The sequence below is a fragment of the Corvus moneduloides genome, chromosome 6 (assembly GCF_009650955.1).
Source record: "Corvus moneduloides isolate bCorMon1 chromosome 6, bCorMon1.pri, whole genome shotgun sequence".
NCBI classification, from domain to species: domain Eukaryota; kingdom Metazoa; phylum Chordata; class Aves; order Passeriformes; family Corvidae; genus Corvus; species Corvus moneduloides.
The window spans coordinates 49,605,127-49,627,325 of record NC_045481.1 but is presented as its reverse complement, the minus strand read 5'-3'; the positions used below and the strand labels follow the sequence as shown (position 1 = coordinate 49,627,325).

Here is a 22,199-nt window from a genome sequence, read left to right as displayed (position 1 = left end):
TAACACTCCTTTTAGGTCTGTCTGACCTAGCCTCAAGTTCCTGAGCAGGCAGCATTGCTGCTGTGTTACAGTGGCTGTCAGAGAGGGGTGCAAACCTTGCACAAGGTGCTAGAGCATACCTTGAACCTGCACTGGGTGCTGTAGTGCTGTGTTAGCCTTGGAATCCATATCCAGATTATTTCCAAATTCCCCTGTGAGCGTCTGAACAGTTAGATGTGGCACACAAGCCAGCCTGGTGTGAGGAAGGGTCAGGGCTCCTGCTATTTATGCTATAACCCTTTTTATCAAGCTCATGTAGAAGCCTGTCTATCCACATGGTGTGTGGAGTATTTTGGTCTTCTGTTGGATGTTGTAGCAGCTCACTCCTGGAAAGGTTTCTGAAAGGGACCAAGTTCAAATTGGGAGAGACTTGTGCACTGCGCCAAGCCCAAGAAATTTGCCTTTTCTCGTACACTGACTCCTGGAAAGATTGAGTGGGGTCAAATCACTAATGCATGGGAATTTTATCTAAATTGCTGTTTAAGACTTTAAATTAACTTAAATAAAGGATAGTTGAATATAAGAGGTGATTGAAGTTTTTAAGTTTTCTTTTTGGTTTGTTTCATAAAAGAAATACAGCCTGATATTAGACAATCTTAGTGTAGTTACAACAGACTGAAAGTGCAGTGCTTCTAACATCTGTGGTGAAAGCAAAGCTAGACGGTAACACATACTTTTAAAGTGTGTTATAATCCTTGTTACTGAACTCTCACTGACAGAAATTCGTGGAAATAGTGGAGATTTGTGCATGTGACCAGCTTTGCAATAAACGTGGTTATTGTATACTTCTTACTTTGTATTTTTGTATTGTTTGCTAATCCAGCTCATCAGTATTCAACACATGCTATTTCAAAGCTTCCAGTGGGGGGAAAAATCATCTCCATGCTGAAGATTTTCTTGTCTACATAACTTACAGAAGGATGACCCAGAATTAGTTTGTTTTGGAGACAGGAAGGTTAAGAAATTGTCTTAGACCAGAAAGAGGCTTTCTTTATGTAACTTTGTGATGAATCCAGAGTGAAATACTTCCAGTCCCACTAGGAGCAGAAGCCTTTTGTCTTCGGTCAAGGGAAATCCTCAGCTGGTGTCTGTGGTCTCTCAACTGTTGGATGGGCCTGAGATGGGAGACTTAAACATATTAGGATATTTCCAGAACACTGTATGTTTTAAGTAGTAATTTAAAAGTGTTTTTTCAACTCCCCGCACTGAAGGTAAAGAGGTATCATTGTGCATGTTTAGGTGGGCATGGACATGTGTGCTAATTGGCTACCTTTTCATGCTATTAGGCTCTAAAGCTCTAGTTGTAATACAGCATCCTTAGGATTTCAAAACTCTTAATAAATTTTTAGATTTTGGAGAACCAGAATGTGAAGGCAGGCTGCAAATTGCAGTCCAGACTTTCAACCAGCTGGAACAGATTTTTAAGGGTCAGTGCTATTAATGGCAGCTATCAGTTGGGAAGTTATCTCAGATGTATGCTTGCCATGTCCTGGCTTGTGGGTAAAATGGTAATGAGGTGAACTGCTCAGATGTGGCATTAAATGCCTGATTTTAACAGAGAACTTAACAAAAATGGTTTCAAACCCTTAAAAATAATCTCTAAAATACTTTTCTCCAGTGAAGTTTGATCTAAATGAGAAGGTATGGCTTTTTAGGTTTGTGAAATAACTTTGCATGTTTTTGGCTTTTCTTACTTATAGGTAAAACATGACCATTCTTTGCTTATGATCCTAATTTCTTCCTGTCTTACTTCACAGTGGTTACGTTTGTATCTTCACTGTTCAAGAAGTGTTTTGATGCTTGTTGACAACAAAATTTATTCCCTGCAAAATGCCTCATGCTTTGGACATTAATAAAATAGGTTTTAAAGAGTAGTAAGAAGTGTACAATCAGTTCAGCCATACAAATAAATAGTTTAGAAGGATCGTGGGGTGATCTTACAGACACACTGTTTACTTCTGAATCAAATAACCATTTCAATGATGTGATTATGAAACCAAAGCAGATGAGAGGGAGGGAAAAGAAGAAGCTCATCATCAATCTTGAAAGTTGAGTGCAGGTATTCTTGACAGTTTCCAGAACAGGTATTTTCTGAAAAAGATTGTTTTGGTTTTCATTTGAGTTTAGTGCATGGCACCTAGATCTATTTTCAGAGTGGTGAGATGTGTTCTTTATGTGCTGTGCCCTAATGTTTAGAGCTCAAGCATTTGTGACACTTGACTTGAAAAATAATTGATTTTTTCTCGACAGCTCTGGGAAAAGGCCCATACAAACTGGTCAGCTATTTGGATGGAAAATTTGTAATAGCAGCGAAATTGGTGGATGGTGTTGTTTTCCCAGTGAAAGAAGATGATATTGTTCCTGGACAAGTAGTGAGCTTTATGCTGACTTCAGGACTTTATAAACCCAAAGCACATGGTAAAGTCACAATAACCTAGCATCTTAAATAAGACAGAGCAAACTCTGCCCTTGTTTTTAAGAATAGACCTGGATGAAAAAATATCTTTTATCTATCTGTCAGCTGAATATGCATTTTAAAGTCTGCCAAAATTTCCTTTGGTGGGTTTTAGTTAGATTGTAGCTTTGTAAACAGTTGAAAAGCAACTGCCTTCCCACCCCCCAGCCTTTCGAAGCACCAAACTGGTATTGCAGCCCAGTGCTCCATGTGTGTTTCTCTCTTTACATATCTTCTGGGGAAGAATGGGAGAGAAATACTGCAACAAAAGTGTTCCTTACTTTCCCTGGCTCTGCCATCATCACTGATTGTCTGCCCACGTGCACAGAGATGCCCTTTGGCACTAATTGAGCTCTGTAAGGGTGGGGGCTGCGAATTTGTCTCCTTTGGGTACCAATTTAAGTTTCCCCTGAAGGAACACGTGGCTTCTTCAGCAGATGAAGGATGTGTTGCGTACCTTCAGATGTGAGCAGGTGGCCTACAAGAGTATATATCCAGCATTTGTGACATTAATTAAATGCTGAAGTTGTCTGCATACACAACTTTAGTGCCCACAGAGCACTTGGGTATCAGTAGTTTTACTGACCACAGCCCCGTGATCAGCTCTTTGGACAGCCAGAAGGTGTAATCAAAGGAGGGATATGGGTCACTTAAAAAAATGATAAGCATTTGATTACTAATACTGCTGTCTGTAGAACTGACACAAGAGCTCCTGTAACAGAATAGCTAGGGACAGATTTCTTTTATTAGTCATAGTTTTGAGGCACTTGTACATTGCGTTCAATGTATGTTTGGAAAGGGAAGGTCAGTCCTACTGTTCTATTCCCCTATAAAAATCTCTTGCTCAGAATTTCACCTGGCAAACAGAATTTGCACCTTATGGTCCAGTTTGAGTAAATGGCATTTCATCATTTGGTCATGAGGAACTCGACATTCTTGCTTCTCTGGAACCTCAGCAAAATGCATGTCTTATCAGTTTCAGGCAATTCCTGGATAATGGAGAGTTTGGGGCATTAATGCACTGACTGGCTGTAGAGCAGGTGTTAAAAGTCACACTGACTGTCCTTTGTTACTTATCAAAGAGCTACTTGCAACAGACAATTCATAAAAAGGCATTCACTGGTACTGCTGGGTTTTTCAGATTAACTGAAAAACCTCAGAAAACAAGGTGGTCTTCCAGAAGTGTTACACCAGAATGTGATAATATATCCTTTTAATAGAGATCATTTGTTTTCTGCGCATTTTTTTTTTTTAAAGAAATGCTACCCGGTCCTGGGGGGTTACTTGATTTTACAGTAGATTAATGGCTGTTTTCAAGAGGATAGCAGAGTTTACAGCAAAAGAGGATGAAGTAATTCTGTGAGCAACAGATGCCTGTAACAGGCTCAAGATCTGATGCCCTGCAATTGGCTGTACAGAGGCTGCTTGAAATCAGAAGTACTGCAGGGTAGGGTATCATGAGGGAACATTTGCCAGAAAAAAGACTTTGCTGTAACGTTCTTAGAGGGAGAGCTAGAGAGCTGAATGCAAAATACAATTTTTAAATTTATTTTTAATGAAAGGTTGAGCTTTTAAGCTATCAATTCCTGATTGCAAATGTTACTTTTAAAGCTAGTTAGATGGAATTAAAGTTTTCATTAAATAAATGGCTTAGTAAAGACTGTAAATTAAGTTCTGCTTGACTGCAGGACTATATTCCTTTATCCTGGTGTGGGCAAATGTCTTAATCTCTTTGTATTCCTTTTGGAATCTGTAGAGTATTTAGAAAACTAAATAATCATCACAGTCTAGCACTCTGCAATCCATACATAGTGTGTTTTCTTACAAGATTCAGGCTGTTTTCACTGGTGAGGCCAAAGTCAGTTTTCACTCCTCATGCTACTAGTATCAGTAGTGGTACGTCAGAATGAACCTAGTTTATTATGCATATATCAGCAAGTAAATGAGCTCTGTGGGCTTTCTTCTGTTTTCTTTGTTCAGATTCCAACTTGATTTCATTTGAAACAGCCGAGAGACCAAATTATTTTCTTCAGCTGGTTTCCAATAATACTCTTGTTCTTTCTAAATGGAAAAAATCGGAAGATTTTCACAACAGATCTACATTTGTCATTCACAAGAATACGTGGCTTTCAGGATACAGTTCCTTTGAGTCGTTTGCAAAACCAGGATACTTCATCCACATTTCAGCCTCTTCAGTTGAGCTTTTGAAGTACCATCATTCAGAGGAGTTCAGACTGTCCACCCTTTTTAAACTTGTAGGTAGGTAATTATACTTGAATTTTATGAACAGCAGTTTTCTCCCTGTACAAATCCAGGCTAAATGGTGGTGTTAATTTCAGAGATGATGAGATTGCTTACCTCTCCCCTACATTACTGGGAGATGTGAGTACTCTGGGACATCCAGGCTCAAAATAGTTTTCCCTGAGCATTGCACTGAAGATGAGATTCTGTTTTCTTGTGAAAAGCCATTAAATAGCTTAACACACAGTTTTGTTTTATTTGCCTAAGGGGTTTGGAAATACATATCCTAGTGTATAGTTTCTGTGCAATACTTGCTGTGGAGGTGGTAAGAAAATTCTTTAGGAGCAGAACATTCATGCTCATAAATAATGGATGCACAAAGGGAATAGAAAATAACTGAAGGGATCTCTTAAAGTTAAGGTCTGTGGACAATGTTTTCTCTCCTTTGCCTGCTGCCAAGAGAGATTTCTCTACAGTGAGTTCTCATTGCTAACCTTGTGGCCTCCTCAGGAGTAATGCCATCCAGTGCTAAGGACATGGCCTGTAGGTTACACAGGCCAATTTCAATTCTCATTTTCTCTTGAAAAACACCTTGACTTTTATCCACTAGCCACTCAGAGATGCTCTGTTGGTATGTTAACCCCTAGTCATCATCCAGTTGGAGGTATTCACCTCTTTTTGGGGTTCGAGATGTCCATTTCCCTCACGTTTCTTGAACAGCTACAGTTCTTGAATAGAAAACAGACTGCTGTGAGGGTGTTTCCATCTACTTGACAGATTCCCATTCCCATAATAGTTCCATTCCACTGAGACATTAGGATCAGAAATGAAGAAGATACTCACTCTGAGGACCCCTTCATAGGACCCTTTTCCTTTCCTGGCTGCAAATGTTGCTCCTACAAGAACTGATAACAAAAACACACAAAATCATGTCAGTCAAGCTCTTTCTGGTTTTTTTTTTTATATTAGTAAGGAAAAGAAATAATAACAGTTTTTACGTATTCTTAATCAAGTGGAACCATGCACTGAAATGAAGATGGCCTTAAGGTCAGGAAAAACATGCAAGAGGTTATATTGGCCTATAAAATAAAGCAAAGCAGATTATTCATGTAACTACCCTTTGCTTTAGTTTTTACTTGCCTTAACAAGTCAAGTTAATTAGATACGTCCCACATATTCATTTGTGAAATTCAGTGACAATTACTTGTTGAAACCAAACGTAGTATATAAAACTTAAAAATCAGTGCTAAAACTTTTTTATTGTACTGTAGTTTTAAATGCCTTAGTAATTTGTTTATTTGGGTAGCAGAAGTGTTTTAATAAGTGTTCCTGGCAATACCATGTTTTAAAATCAGTTGTTCATTCTCGGAAACTGAAGTGTGTTTTGCAAGCAAAGAAAGAAAATGAAATATTGTATCAAAAGAAGCATGGCCTGGCCATGTTTTACAGTGACCATGTTGAATTGTGGCACAGGCAGACCTGAAGCAGCCTCTGATTTCTATGACAGAAGAGGCCAACTGTATGCCTCGTGGAGCTTCTTGTTATCAAAACATTGAATTAAAGTGTTAATGGTGTCATTGTGAATTTACTGATGTTTTACAGTACATTATGCTGACAGCCTAATGCAGCTGTTGACTGGCACACTTCAACTTCAGAAAAACGACAGATTTTGTCATTGCCAAATGCCTGCTGCCTCTTGACAAACGCTTGTAATCACAGAGCTGTTGAGGTTTTTGAACGGCAGAATTAGAGGGCTAATGCTCTTACCAGGATGTTCGTACAGCATTTCAAGCAAGGGACTTTTTTTGGACCTAACAAAAATATCTCCTTAGTCTTTTATCTTTGAGGGAGGAATGAAGAAGGTTAAAACATGTTCCAATTCTCAGTGGTCATCCATTAACACAGAATGGTATGTCTTTTCAAGTGTGAAGTCTTTGCCCTCCAGTCATTATATCAAAAAATCCTATCTATGCCAATGGAAAACTAAAACAATTTACCCCAGCAAGTGGGATCAGATCAAATGATCAAGAGGTATTTCATTAATCACCACATCCGAGGGCTTGGGTTTCAGAGTTTTATAAGCAGAGGAGCATAGGGCTCCAATCTTTCTCCAGTGTACTTTCACAAGGGCCAGCCTGCTGATGTAGGGTAATTACATGGTCTAAAAATACAGCAGCATTTGTTTAAGTTAATGGAAAAGTTACACCAGCTCCAGAGTGCGCAGGCAAAAGCATATTGAGTTTCCTGCTGACTATTGTAAATGCTTTGCATATTAGATCAGAAACTCTTGAACCGGGAACAGCTATTCCTACAGAATCAGAGGATAAATATCAGGAGCAGAATAATAGGCCCAGTAAATCCCCTTGGCCAGAAAGTTCCTCATGAGACTTCTTCATGCTCTGTGACGCACATTCGAAAGGAAGAATTTTAAGTGACCTGATCACCACAGCAGTAGATACATGTCTGTTTAAAGTCAGCTGATGAGTCACTTTTTCCAGTTTCATGGCAATAAATATTGTCACATTGGGATACACCGAGGCTGCGAAGTATTTGCCATGAGAGGTCACTTTGGCTTTAAAATTGGGTTATTTTCATTATACTTCAATTTTTCTGCTGTCCTGTTACCAAAAACATTTGAGGAAATTGACTAGAGAACTGAATTTTGATATGTAGCATGTACTTATTCTCAAGAAAATAGTTTTGCATTCTATTCAGGAATTTTTTTACTGGCAAATAAATTGGTATGCATTCAGTCAAAAGAAAGAATATCCTTAGTCTTACCAGATGGGCAAGCACAAAGGTGGCATGTAAGAGCGATCAGTTCCCATTTGAGATTGCTGGAAAATCAGTGTATGTAGGGAGTTTATGACCCTTTTATGGATATAGCTGCTGTTCTCTTACCCTTTTTAAAAAAAATGTGCTCAGCTAGTTACCTTTTATTTTTCATATGATTATCAGGTGTTTAAGACCACGATGAGTTATTTTTATGTATATGATAAAAATGTGACTTGCCCTATATAAATTTGGCAGCAAAGTTTTTAATAATGCTAGTTATGTGTTTTAATAGCTAGCTTGCTGTAAATATAAGGCCTGTTTTAGAGAGAATTTTCAGCTAAAATTAAAATCTCAAGATGCACTAAGTGTAGGCACACTGCACAGAGGCATTTTTCAATGTTTGTTTTATACAGAGCACTTTTGGTTCCTTTTAATCTTGGATCCAGTTAATCTTAATTAACTGAATCACTTTGAGAAACATGTTACAAAACTGAAAATTGAATACATTTTAATGAATTTTTCTTTTGTTTTTTTTTTTTTTTTTTACAAAACCATCTTTTTACCTTAAGCCAGTTTTACACATGATACTACTAACTATTTTAACTTCAATTTGCTCTTACCCATTTCCATCAGTAGAATTAATTTTCTAGAGGGTCCTGGTTCACTCATAATGAGTTGTTGTTGAGCTTAATTTGAGCTCATGTGCTTTGTTGGCCCAAAAGATCATGACATGGGCTCTGGGGCTGGAAAATGCTGAGCAACTGCTGTTGTACCTGCAAATCCCATGTGTGTCACTGAACACATCTGCTTGGTAGCTCCTGGAATCAGACTGAGGTTACTGTACAATAACATCTTTCCTTTTTGTACTACAAACACAAACATTTGGCCTACCATTTTTGGCTGAATAAATAGGAGGAGATTAAAGAGTTGCGTTAACATTGTAATAGTAAACTGAACTGTAAGTAGATGAGAGGTAGGTAATTACACTTTGCTTTCAGGGATGTTTTGGCTGGGCACAAAGTTTAATTTTTCCAGTGATGTTTGCTTACATTTCTCATTGCAGAAACTTAGAAGTCATGAGCAGAGTTTGTTACTAGTTTGTGTGTGTTAACTGGGTAGATAGGATTTCATATTTCTAAACTTGTAACTGAGGAGACAGGCAATCTAAGTTACCAAGCAGAGTTTCGCCTCCATTATAAATAGAACTAACTCTAAAGCAATTTCTGTGCCTACTAGATATTTTTGAATTTTGGGTTAAAGTAGCAAAAAGAAAAAAAGTCTCAGGTAAGAATAAAAATCCAAATACTTGAATTTTCCATTATTTTTTTAAACATTTATTTTAAATACAACCTTTTATTAACACCGGAACATTTCAAATTTTAGAATTTATTTTTAAGTAAATAGCCATTTTTTGAGCATAACTTGGAATTATTCATAGTATAGAGATTCTAACAATGGCAAATTTTGTCCTTGTGAGGTAAAAGGCAGGATAGATAATTAATGTGGGGTGGACTTGTGAACAGTAGGAATTGTCAGCTCACAAAAGAAGTGGCCAAGTTACTAAGAAAGGTGGTTGTGACTCAGCAGAACCCCATGTAAGTGATAAAATATCAAAAATCTTCATTAAGGTTAATGACTGTTGTTATCCCAGTATTATTTTTGAAAGCCATGAACAAGAAAACAGTAAGTTATGGGGAAGAGAATGCTTCTCTGATGTCCAAGAAAGTGAGAAAGCAGTGGAGTTGGGGAATGTCTTTTAAATGTTTTGTCTCTGGCAGTGTGCATGCCTGTGCCCCTACAAGGGCTTTCCGCTGTACGTCCAGCGCGTTGATGTGCTCAGCTCATGTTGGGTAAGAGAACCGTGGGCTCAGCTGGCACGTCAGCTGGAGCCACTGTCACCCAGGACATAAGTCACCATTGTGGAAAGGATTTGCTGTGTCACCAAACAGAAGACAAATGCTGGTAGACTTCACAAGGAGACACATGGTTATCTCCAAATGCCATGACAAATCCTTTTGAGGAACACATGCCTGATACGAGAAGCTTGATTCATTGTCTGTAAACTGTGTATCGTTGTTTTGTTGTGAGTGAACTCTGCTGTTGCACAGTAAGCTCGTGTTACTGGTTGCTGGAGGGGGAATTAAGTATTAAAAAAATGGGAAGCATGTGGTGGAGGTGGCTGAATAGACCAAGTGACCTCAGCCACTCCTCACGCGGCTTCTCCTCAAGGCCCTTCACCATCTTCAGTGCTCTCCTTTGGGCACACTCTAACAGCTGAATGTCCTTTTTTATATTATGGTGACCAAAACTGCATGCTGGGCTTGAAGTGAGGCTGCACCGATGCAGAGCAGACATTTTTGTGCTGGTTTTTGTTTTGTTTCGTTTTACAGTGGCTTGATCCTTGGGATGCTTGAGCATTCCAGACGCTAGGTGAAATAGTGAAAACTTTAAATATGATGAATGGCTGAACTGGTGTTTTCCTAATACTCCGAAGAATTTTCCCATAATTCATAACAAAGCACAGATATCATTATACCTTATGTGTTTTCAGAGACATCCTGAGAACTTTCTGGGAAAAAGGAAAGCAATTCATACTAATATTCAACTCTTGCTGTGGTGATTTGGTGGACTCTTTAATGTAATTTGCACACTACAGACACTGATACAGCTCTGCGTGGCATACTCAATTCTCTAAAATCCCTTGACTGGAAAATTAAATGTCCATTGGTTCTACAGCTCTTTGGAAGCAATTTTTTATGACCAGGTTCACAAATTCTTCTGTTGTCCATCGTTCTTTTTGTAGAGGTAGAGACAAAATTTGCAAACAAGCATAACTTCATTCTTGACTGAAAACAGCGTTTATGTACCACTCAACAAATGCTGTGTGTTTATGTGGAGATTCACCCTAAATCCTACCAAGGCATGCAACACCACCAAACTCTGTGAGCTTAGTCTGTAGGAAAGCTTGAGGAAAATGTGGCTATCATTTCATGAAAGTCTAGGTTGGTTTGGGGAATGGGAGATGGTATGTTAATCCCAGCACTTGGAAGTGTTAGTTCACGGTCGCTGTTCTGCTAAATTGAGAAACTATCATTCTTCGTCAGGTTACAGTCTGCCTTCTGCAGGCTTGCACTTTCATTGTGTTTGAAACTTACTCTGTGGTTAATGGTGAGTTCTGTGGCCAGAGTTAAAAGTTATGGATTTTCCTCCATACTTAATCTAGGGTAGACTAATGAATGAGATTTCCTAGATTCAACTTGGATTTACTGTTATTGCTGGTTATTGCTACTGTCGGTGATTGCCTGTGCCAACAGGTTTCTGATATGTTTTGTGTTTCTGCCATATATCTTCTTTTGTCTTTAAACCTTCTATTTCTGCTATATACTTCTGCTATATATTTTCTTTTTTCCTTAAACCTTACCACTCAACCAGTCCATGCATACAAAACACCATACATCAGTCTGCAAAATGTATGGAAAAAATTCCCTTCCTCCATTAGATTCGTGTAACTTAAACTGGTTTCACTGTAAGGGATCACAGAATAATTCAGTGATGTGTACATAACTTCTTATGAGAACATAATAAATGCATTTTTATACCGTCGTAAGAATTGTGCTTTTAAAAGCAGTGACAAGTTACATCCCTGGATAAAATTGAGATGTTAAAGGGGTGACACTAGATGGCAACATACACACCCTTTTGTCTGAGTTTGAATTACATTTTTAAGAGAATTATTTGTATTTTAAAGTAAGACATTGATGGTTAGTAATAACAGGGAGATAATTACTTGTAAGTGCAGATTCCCTAAATTGCAGGAAGAAAATTTTCTCAGTATCTTCTTGGAAAACTTGACTGTCTTCAAGAAGATGGAAAAGGGCTACTCTTTGTATCTCAGTCAAGCAAAGATCAGGAAAACTTGAAAGAAAAAAAGACTTCAAAAGACCAAAAATGGAAACTCTAAGTAGTTAGCATTTTCTTCCTGGTTTTTAATGTAAACATTGTTTAAGAGCAGTTACTCTTTGTAGGCTGTGAACAACATTGCTCTGAGCTCGGGTCTACTAATTTAGAGGGGACACATATATGATGATGGTTGTCTTCTGCAGGAAGTGTCACTGCCTTGCCCTAACTGCTACTAGAAGGAGCTGGGGTGGGCTGTCGTAGTGCAGGGACTGAAATCCAGATATATCATGTAAATCTTGCAGGTGTTGGAAGAGCTGCTGGGCTAATCCAGCATTGTGTAGGAAACTGTTCTGCATGGAGACGGGGGAGGGCTAGAGTGTATTTGAATTTGTGTTTCCATTATGTGACTTGGAAGTCTTTCAATAAACACTGTGTAGGTGCCACAATGAATGTAAGGTATGCCTCTTAGTGATATGCATCTGTGTGCATTTCTAGAAACATATGAGAATAACAGATCTTTGCTGTTTTTCAGATGTTAAATTCAAATTTCTGTCCCGTTCTACGTGTGAATGGCGTTATGATGCCTGCACAAGCCCTTGTTTCAAGACATGCAGGGACCCTTTGGGAAAAAACTGTCAGACGGTACCAAAGTAAGTGTCTATTTTTATGGAAAAGTGTGTTATTTAGGCAAGACACTTAAGCAGGATAATAGGAATGCGAGGGCCCAAATGTACACTTAATATAGCAGGAGTGCGTTGTGTAAGGAGGCAAGTGAAAGAGAAAAGAAGTGGAATAAAACCTGCTGCCGCAGCCACGTAAAACAGATGTCAGCCTTTAGTGTGCTGTCAGGTTCTGGAAGGACTGCTGTATTTGTAACTTTCATTTTGGAGGGTATTGTAGAGTATTAATAAAGAGAGGTTATTATAAGTTTGTTTCAAACAGTTGTGCCCCTGCTTTTCCATTATGTCATTGTGACAGCCATATCTGGCCTTGCCTTTTCTTTGAAGTGGAATTTGTGCTAAGTCTGGTAAAACTGACATTCAGATTTTGACATGTAAAACTACTGGGTATTTCTTCAGCAGCAGTATTCACTCTTGAACATGTGACTGTTCATTTCAAAAGCTGAGTGTCACAGAGTTCATGCTTTACCTTAGATCTGAGTGGGAATGGAAGTCATGGCAATGGCATTTTGAAGGAGTACGCTGAGGTGAACCAGACTGCTTAAACATACTTTATATATAGATTCTGTTTTCCTAAAATTGAATGCTTGTTGCAAAAGATACTATTCAACTAGTTAATACTAATTGTTTTTCTTTTAGAGTGGAAGGATGCATCCCTGTCTGTCCTCTCAACATGTTGCTGGATGAAATCACTCAAAGATGCGTGTATTTGGAAGACTGTATGTCTGAAAACTTATATATGTATCATATATTGGACTTGGCTTATTAACGTATTAGTTCTTTATTCATAATTTCGAATATCAGTGCCTACATTGGTGTAACCATGACCTTAGTTATGTGAAACTTGAGCTCACTAAACATACATTTTAGTTAAAGTAATTTCATCCCTCAAAAATATGAGACAAATTTTAAACTAAGAAAGATGTTCTTTCTTCATATAACATTTCAGTAACATTAGATGTCAAGGAAATGAGTTAATGAATTTATTTTTTAAATTGTCTGTGTGTTTTAGAAGTTTAAAGGCAATTGAAAAGATCAGTTATGTGAGTTAAGCTAGAACTCTGCTGGCTCCATCACTATAATTATTCATAAATTTCAGGCTGTTCTCTTGTGTCTGATTTCAGGCATTGAACCTGCAGATGACAGCCCACCTCTGCTTCTCAGCATTCAAACACCAGCAGTTCCACATTTAACACCAAGCACAGGTTTGGCAGTGATCAGTGAAGAGGTCACTTCATTTCCTGTACCTGAAGCAAAGGACATGGAAACAACACTTGCTACAAAATTGCAACCCACTGCAAGTACAAGGAAACTGGAATTTTCAGCTGTTACATCCAGTAAAACACTTCCAGCCATAACTTTATCACCAAGTATTTCTTCACGGTCAACAGAAATGACAACTCGGAGAAGCACTACAGCAATGACTGGGACAACAAAATCTAATGTAAGCTTGTCTGCTTTTGTTGACATTTCTCCTTTGTTTCCATCTACTGTCACTTCAGAAACTTCCACAAGGATACAACTGGTCAGTAGTGGCTCCACTAAACTACTGAGGGCTACAGAACCTCAGACAGCAGCTGCTGCACATGCAGGGACCACAAGCACAGAATCAGAAAGCAAGCCAATTGCTACTTCTGTTTTTACTGGGGCACCACTTATACATAGAACAACAGAAATGCCAGTCAAAACTAAAATAGTGGAATTATCAGAAATGGCCACAAGAACACTTCCCACGGAAGAAGCACAAGTAAAACCAGAAGGACTTACAACATTTACACCCAGTTCATTTGAATCAATAACAGAAAAAACTACTGCATATCTGCCACAGTTTTCCACATCTCCACCTCTGGACATGCCTTCATACACACCACCAGTAAACTTAACAGGAACTTCAGAAGGGACAAAAATAAGTGTAGAACAATCTTTTACCACGGTAGCTAATGTTACAGTGACATCATTTTCTCCTATACTCACTACTTCATCCTTGTTAAAGCCAGTGTCTTCAGCAACAACAGAAGCAGCAGCTGTTTTAACCAAGCAGAGTGTGAAAACTACGTTTTCACCAACATCCACGCCACCTATTTCATTAGGAAAGGCATCTACAGAACCTCCTCTTGGAATGGTTCAACACCTGGCTGGTGTTTCAGAGGTTCCTTTCACTACAACTCTAGGTCCGAAGATGACAACTCTACAAACTCAAGAGACATCATCAGAAACAACTTTATCATTTACAACTCATAAAAAGGAAATCCCAAAAATAACACCTCATGTGGAGCACACATCAAGTTCCTATTTCCCTCCCTATTCACCACATCCTAGTTCCAGTACTGAAAAATCCTTCATTCTTTCTACAAAGAGACCTGCAGTGTCTGCTCCTACTCCTGCTTCTCCAGCTTCAGGTGAATTCAAAAAAACATTTAAAACTGTTTCAACTACAGGGTATCCCTTAAAAACAGTTCTAAACACAACAGAGTTCCTGACTACATTTTATGCTAAATATCCTGTCATGGCTGAGACTATCAGTGTGACGCCTTTGTCTGTTAAGGTAACATCCCCTCTTGAATTAGCAACAAAGTCAACTTTGTTTTCTGGAAAAATATCTACTGAATACAAGTCAGCTCTGGTTTCAAGTACAGTGAAGACAAGCACTCCAGCATATTCAGGTAGTGTCACCACATCAGCAATGGAAACCAAGGAAACCACCATAGCTCCTTTTGCAGCTACAAAAAGAGAATCATCTCAAAAAACATCCATCACTGGATCTCCACTTGCTCTCCTTAGTGGAACTGAAACCACATTGTTGACAACACAGCCTGATAAGTCACAAGTAGAAAGTGTTACTCCCATCTCTGCTGGAAAACCATCTGCTTTGACTTTTTCACCATCAACTTCTCTAATCTCTTTAAACATTTCTCTTCCTTCACTGCCCTCGGATGGAAAAGAAGAATCTCTGACAACTCTCAGTCCCATGCATACATCCCATGAAATAACCTCTTTATATCCAAGAACAACTCTACCAAAATCTATGTTAACAACTGAAAAGACTTCACCAGTCCCAACTTTCTCTATCTTATCTACTATACTAGAACAATCAAGTTCAATAACAACAGTATTAGACAAAAAATCACTAGTGACTATCACTGATGCTATGTTCTCCCCATCCTCTCAATTCAGCAGTCAGCTCATAACAACCAAAAAACTAATGACAGGGAGAGAAGAATCCTCTCTGTCCCCTTCTGTCGCACTTCCAGTAACAAAGTCTTCTTACGCTTTCTCCACGTCTCAATATCTAGGAGATAAATTAGTTTCCTCACCTTCTGTAACACAACTGCTACCAGAAGTAACAACCACACCAAAATATTCAGTACAAACTAAAATTCTTTCTACAGCATTGAAACCTACAGTCCAAAGTATAACAGAAGCGGTGAAATTTCCAGCAGCTGCAGCTCAGCCATCCCTGCCTCCATCTTCAGCAAGCCCCTTGTCCTTGCAGACATCTTCAGGAGATAAACTTTCAGTACGGGGCACAAGGACCACGGTTATACCACCGCCTTCTACTCAGGAGACTACAGAACTTGGCCGTCAGACCTCTGAATCTTCATTGACAAGCCAAGTTCACCAGTATCCTGCAGAACCTCTAACAAAATCCACTGGTCAGCCACAACCTGTCTTTAGCACAACTGAAGCTACAGTAGAACTGACCTCATTATATCCCTTAATGGCCTCACTATCTGAAGGCACTCGTTCAAGTATGTTACCTACCTCAGTAGGTCCTACAAAAGTTATCTTACCAACTCAAAAACATTTGCGTTTAACTGATTCAGTCACGCAGCCACTTGTGTCAAGAACTTCTGTTTTGCACGCTACAGTCCCAGCTAGAACAACAGCTGACTTGGTTTTTGGCACCAAAATTCCCCCTTTCTCACCAGAAGTGCTTGCTGCTTCCTCTCTAACAACGATTAAAATAGAACCTTTTCCTTCATTTTCCACACAAAAGGCAGGTACAGATCTACAATTCACACGTCATGCCTCATTTACTGAAACACTTGAAGCATCGCCTTTGCCAGGTTCCAAGTCAACCTCTTCAATAGTTTTGCTACCACAAACAACAGAAATTCCCGTTGCATTGGGATCCACATCAACAAGGAAAAGTGGTACAGAGAAAACTGCAGTGTTGCCTAAGCAGGTCACACCTTCAGCCACCACCTACAGTTCCATCATCCCACCAAGTACAGCCTTGTCTACTGAGGCCCGTTCATCAGCTGCAGCTTCAGCCTCTCCAACAACAGGCAGTGCTGGGCAAAACCTCAGTATTGCATCAGCAGCTTCAGACAAAGCAGCAGCAGTCACAGAGCCCATCACCACCTCTCTTTCTGTTACTTCAGAAGCAAAAGGAGCCTTGCCCCTCCACACAGCAAAGTCTGAAGAGTCAGAATTAACAACAGGATTCCAGTCTGTCCTTACTCAGCAAGTTACACCTCAGACGTTTTACCCGCCGTATTTCACAAACACAACTTCAGTTCTCTCCACTGTACATTCATCTGCTGAATCAAAACAGTTTTCTTCTGTAGCTCCGTCATCAGACAGTACTACTCAAACTTCAAAACTTGAAATAACATCTGAGATGCAGACACCTTCTGTGAGTTCACTGCTAATGATATCTGATCATCCAAATGACACAGCAGCTCCATCAGTTTCCTTGTTTACTTCTTTATCTACCAAACCACTTCATGGCTTGACTACAACATTTTCTGATGGACTGGCAACAGCTGAGGCCATGTCAGGAGCCGCAGCATCACCTTTTATGTTGCCTCGAGAAACAGCCACTCTTCAAACTTGTACAGTGAGTAGATATAAATAATTTCCTGCCTGCTTTGGAATATGCCTTAGTTACTTTTACACACAGATAGAAAGTAAAATTGTGAGCTGTGCCTTGATACTTTAAATCCTAAAGATCTGTTAACAAACAAGGGACCCTGACTGTTACCCATTATATTTGAAACCTTCCATAGCTTCATTATGCATAACATTTTTTTCCAAATATTTTACTACACTGGGTTTCACGCCTCAGTTTTCTGGGTATGACTGTTAGAAGAATGGGGGTTTTTGGCAAAATATCGTGTTTCATACTGTCCAGTGGCAGCCCTTCTTAAAGTACATCTTTCCAGACATGTCTATTATCATTCCTTCTTATTTCCTTCCATATTTTTCCCTTCTCAACTTTCTAAATTGTGAAGTTAAAAATTCAGTAGTGCTGTTCTCATCTTTACAACAGGACAACAGTGTTAATCTATCCTCAGAATGGTCAGGTTTTCAAAGTTGTTCTCCACTTGTCGCTTCCATCGGTGTCATGGGGATCAATAAGTATTCTGTACCTAAAGAATGTGAACCCCTTTTTTAACAAAAACTCTACAATACTGTTATACTAGCTTGGTAAGAATGGTAACCTCTGTCTTTTATTGAATCTGCCTTAGCCAATCACAGAGAGTGAGTGCATAAAACACATTTGTTTGGATGGACAACTGATCCAGGTTAATAAGTCACAGAACTGCCCATACAATGCTACTCAGCCCAGCTGTGGAGTTTTAGGATTTGCTACTCAAACAAATGGTGACAAATGCTGCCCAAAGTGGGAATGTGCATGTAAGTTTTAATTATGCAATACTTTTGAAATGCCTTCAGGTAACAATTTAATGCGTGTGTAAGACGGGTAAGAATTAAAACTTCTATACCATGGCATAGAAATGGAAGATGCACATTGTATGGGTTACTCAATGTCTAAGGAAATTTATAATTTTAGTTTGACATCCAGGGAAATAAAATGAAATGCTCCTTTAATGTACTCAACGTTAGGTATCTGCAGTAGATGTGTTCAGGTCTGACTTAGATACATCTTGTCATCTCTCTAATCAGGGAAGACCTAATCAATACAGATTTTTTTGGTTTGTTTTATAACTTCCTCAGGATGAAAAGATTCCCTAGAATGTGAACTACTTCTGTTAAGAGTTTGGGGGCTCTGTACTGTCATCACTCCCATCAATTACCTAGAATTGGGTAGAAAGAATCCAAACGTTAAAGAAAATTCCGTTTAGTTCATCACAGCAAATAAAATATGCAGTGATAAGCAATTGGAACTTTTGCTTAGGCTTTAGAGTTTGAAATAACTCAGAGTAGAGCTCCAAGCCCATTGAAACATGAAAGCTTTAGCTTTTTCATCAAGACTGAGGAAAAAGGAAACTCTTCCACCTTAGGAACAAGACTACAAAGGAGCAATGGATCTGGCATGATCTGCTGTCACTCACGATTTTTCCTAGCTTGGGGTTTGTAAAAATTGCAAACCTTTGTTGTCAAGAACTGTAAGGAAATAGCTGATTGCAGAGGTCTGCAGGTTGTCCTGCTGAAAATATGCAGGATTTGTTTCTGCCATCCATTTACAAAAATACGACAATATCAAATATGTGAAAATATGTGCTGCATATATGAAACTATTAGTTCATCTTAAAACATTTGTTTTATCTTCATATTTTGTAAGATTTACCAGAATTCTAAAGTAAGTTAGAAAAAACATTTACTTTTTTTTTTCCTTAGGTCGTTGCACCATTTTCTCTGATCTGAGCATTGTAACCTATGATGGAAATCATTTGGCTTTATTCAAAGAAGCATCCTACATTGTTAGTCAAACTCCAGATGAAACTATAACCATCCATGTCCTTGACTGTAGAATGGTAACTAACATTTATCAGCTAACAAAAGGTGTTAGGTACTGCTAATAAGATGTATCTGAAAAGCGAGAGCATAGTAAATACTTCATATTGTGGTTATTATTCACTTCTGTGCAATATCTGTGAATTGTACTTGCATTTTGCAATACTTATTAATTGTGTAACACTCTAACACCTGACTGTATATGCACAGTTCCTTGTGAAACAGCTGAAAGATGAGAGGTAGGTCCGTGTTATCCTATGGTATGTGTAATACAGACAAGGTGGTGAGAGATTAAGTTGATTTACATTATTAGTCACTTCTGTGAGTGCAGTCTTATTATAAATACCACCACAGTTGTACCAATATACCACCAGTCTCTTTCAATGCAGGATTTTTATCTATGTTCATATGGAGAAACTTGGACTGGAAGCACCAATCTTCAGAGCCATAAAAGGCTGTAGGAATGCCAGGCTGCACTGGAGTGCCCTGGGCATTCCAAGTTTCTGACACGGGAGTAAGAGAGAAAGCCTAATGGGAATCCTGTCTAATGGGTAGTATGGGTTGGCTTTTGTCATTAAAAGTTGATTTCTTGTGAGCCTTTACAAAACTCCTTAAACTTCAGTCTCTTCTGTGAAATCTAGGTAATTTGATGCCTGTAAAAACATCCATTGCAAAGTTTGGCCCCAAGTTTCACCTTATGGAAGTTAATTTCAGAAGCTCAGTATGACTGATATGAAGATGATGTGTTTGTGACTTTCAGATTTGTTTTCCTCTTGTATTTAGTATTTTCTGTTTTACTGACCCCCTGTAGCTCAGGAACTATGCATTTATTCCTGATGCATTACTTCTGTGCTGGATGTATGATACAGATTCATTATTCCCAGTCTCATGCTTGCTGACCTTCAGATATGTAATTCTTTTTTTTTTTTTTTTTGTCCAAACAGCTAGTCCACCATATTTTTTTTCCCTGAAAACCTGTTTCTCTGTTGTAAGTTTAAGATTTCATGATATAGCACAGTTGCTGAAAAAAATGAGGTCGTAGTATTTTGTTTATCCAGATAACCTTTGTAGTCTTGACTTAAAACTTTAATCACCAATGGTTTTCCTCTCTTAATAGTATAATCCCCAAAAACCCTCAATATCCCAGTGCCTAAAACCAGTAAGCAACCAATGTATACAGATTTTTCACATCATGGCTATGGGTAATGTATTTTTGCTTTCTCCACAGAGTAATTCAAATTCAACCTCTTTGTGCCTGGCCATGTTGAATCTAACCTATGTATCAAATCAAATTATTATCAATCGTTTAAGTAGAAAAGTAAGTATTTTGAGGGGTTTTATTTTCCTTTTAGATAACACCTTATTTCTGTAATCAGCTGCCTCCTTGCGTATCTGAAGAACAGAGTAAAACACGATAGGTCATATGATTAATTGTTCCAATTTTGTAATTAAGTAAACTTCTCCTGGTAAACTGTGATCCAAGTACAATCAACAAGGTAAGTCACAGAGCAAGGCACATAAACTGTTAGTGCCTTTGGTACCTGTATTATCTTTATGGAGGAAGGCCTGACTGCTTCTGAAATTACTTACTACTTAGATTCTAAAGCTGTCAGGAATCTGCCCTTAGTTCTTCTACCTGACAATACACCTCTCTCCTGTGTGTCTTTTAGATAACAGTAAATTCAAGGTCTGCTTGGCCTACTGTTAGAAAATATGGATACAAAATTGAAGATTCAGGCTTCAAGTATGCGGTTGAGACCCCAACAAAAATCAGAATTCAGTGGTTTCACAACACAGGTGTGATGATTATGGAGTTCAATAGTACCAGAGAACCAAGAGCTTTGGGACTATGTGGTAAGTATAGAGTAGAAATAAAGGCTTTCAGATGCTTTGCTAGGGAGACATATTTTCCTAATTATCTAAGATATTTGTTGCAGAATCTGTCCGATATAATTGCAAAGTTTAAGATTGATCATTAATTTTGTTAATTGTCGAAGTTGTATTTGATATCTATCCCTGTAATAATTTTTTGCCCACAGTGTTGCTTCTGTCTGTAACCTGTTAGAGCCACAGGCATGATTGCTGTTACCAAACCCAAATAAGTAAGACAGGTCTAAGTCTGTGATTTCAAATACGGTCATTTACAGATTTAGTGATTGATATCCATCTGATAGGAAGTAGTTCGTGCTATTTTCAGTTTCTAAAGGTCAGAATTCGCAAGAAATGTAAACTTGAGAGAATTAATCTTAGTTTAACTGTTGGAGAAAATAGTTTAGAGGGAATTTCTTAATAATGTTGCACTTTGTTAGGTTCTGTTCAATAGTTTTCCCTGCTTTCTTTTTGCTCTAAAAAGCACAGCCTTGAATAAGCTAGGGGTGTTATAGCTTTTGCAAGCATGTATTTGTTGATGTAAATCCCCACTGCGGTAGCTGAATCTGTAAATTTATCTGCTGTAAATTGGAGCTGGAAATTAGGATTAAAGAGATCATATAATTACAGTGGATATCTTTCCAGTTTCAGAAAGGGCAAATGCCTGTAGCTCAGTATCAAATACCAGGAATAGCTCAGTCCAGTTTCCAGTCCTGCTGACAGAAATGTGCTTCTCATAAGGAGAGTTTGAATTTACACCATTTTGAGATTCGATTGTTGTCTGTAGTTTTGCCCTAACTTCTGTTTTCAATATTGTTCTCACTCTGCTTGGCTAATTGTTATTGTAATTAGATCAAACAGAAACAAGAATTTATAACAGGCCTGATTCAAGTTACCTAGAAAATCTCTTTTGCCTTTGCCTGTTTGATTACTGTGATAGGGAAGATTGGGAGCATTACATTCCTGGTGTACAAGGCGTTTTGAATAGATGACAACCCACTTCTGTGGATGGTGTTGCAAGTACAACTTCTTCAGAGAATGTGCTGTGTATTTCTGGTGTTCACCTCTGACTGGGAGGTTCTCTGCATAAGTCTGCCTGCACAGTGCTGTCTGGTGCCACTTACAGAGCCTGCCTCAAATGCACTTGTTGTACTGCATCTTTTCAGGGTGAATTAGTCTAGCCTAAACTCCTTTCTGTGCTTTCTGTGTTAGTGCAAATACAAGCAGCATGCTTTCTCAAATATCTCTTAGCTGAACTGTGTTATTTGTAGCTCCTGATTTCTCAGCTTCATGGAAATGCTGAAACTGAAGAGACCATTACAGATTTGTAGCACAGGCATCTCTTGAAGGATTCAGGGACAACGGTGTCTTTTGCAGTGCAAGGATTGGGCAAATGGGGCAGCTGGTGAAGAGCTGGAATGGGAGATGAGGGATGTGGGAGGGGAACATGGACATCTCTATAGCAAAACTGGTGAAAAAGATTGAAAGCATGTCAGTTCTAGTTGCAACTAGGTCCTATCAAGAAAAATGTGAAG

At 38.6% G+C, this 22,199-nt stretch overlaps 1 protein-coding gene across 4 annotated transcripts in view; it reads left to right on the top strand.

Moving 5' to 3' along the window:
* The window catches only part of OTOG (otogelin), a 95,106-nt gene that overhangs the window by 53,637 nt on the left and 19,270 nt on the right, over positions 1-22,199 (top strand). For 3 of the 4 annotated variants that reach the window (XM_032113057.1, XM_032113060.1, XM_032113059.1), the window contains exons 32-40: positions 2,290-2,457; positions 4,475-4,753; positions 11,943-12,060; positions 12,730-12,809; positions 13,215-16,933; positions 17,565-17,733; positions 18,679-18,815; positions 20,024-20,113; positions 20,466-20,649. In XM_032113057.1, coding sequence (XP_031968948.1) covers positions 2,290-2,457; positions 4,475-4,753; positions 11,943-12,060; positions 12,730-12,809; positions 13,215-16,933; positions 17,565-17,733; positions 18,679-18,815; positions 20,024-20,113; positions 20,466-20,649 — 4,944 coding nt within the window. The remainder of the gene's footprint in view (positions 1-2,289; positions 2,458-4,474; positions 4,754-11,942; positions 12,061-12,729; positions 12,810-13,214; positions 16,934-17,564; positions 17,734-18,678; positions 18,816-20,023; positions 20,114-20,465; positions 20,650-22,199) is intronic. The other variant, XM_032113058.1, reaches the window with a different exon arrangement.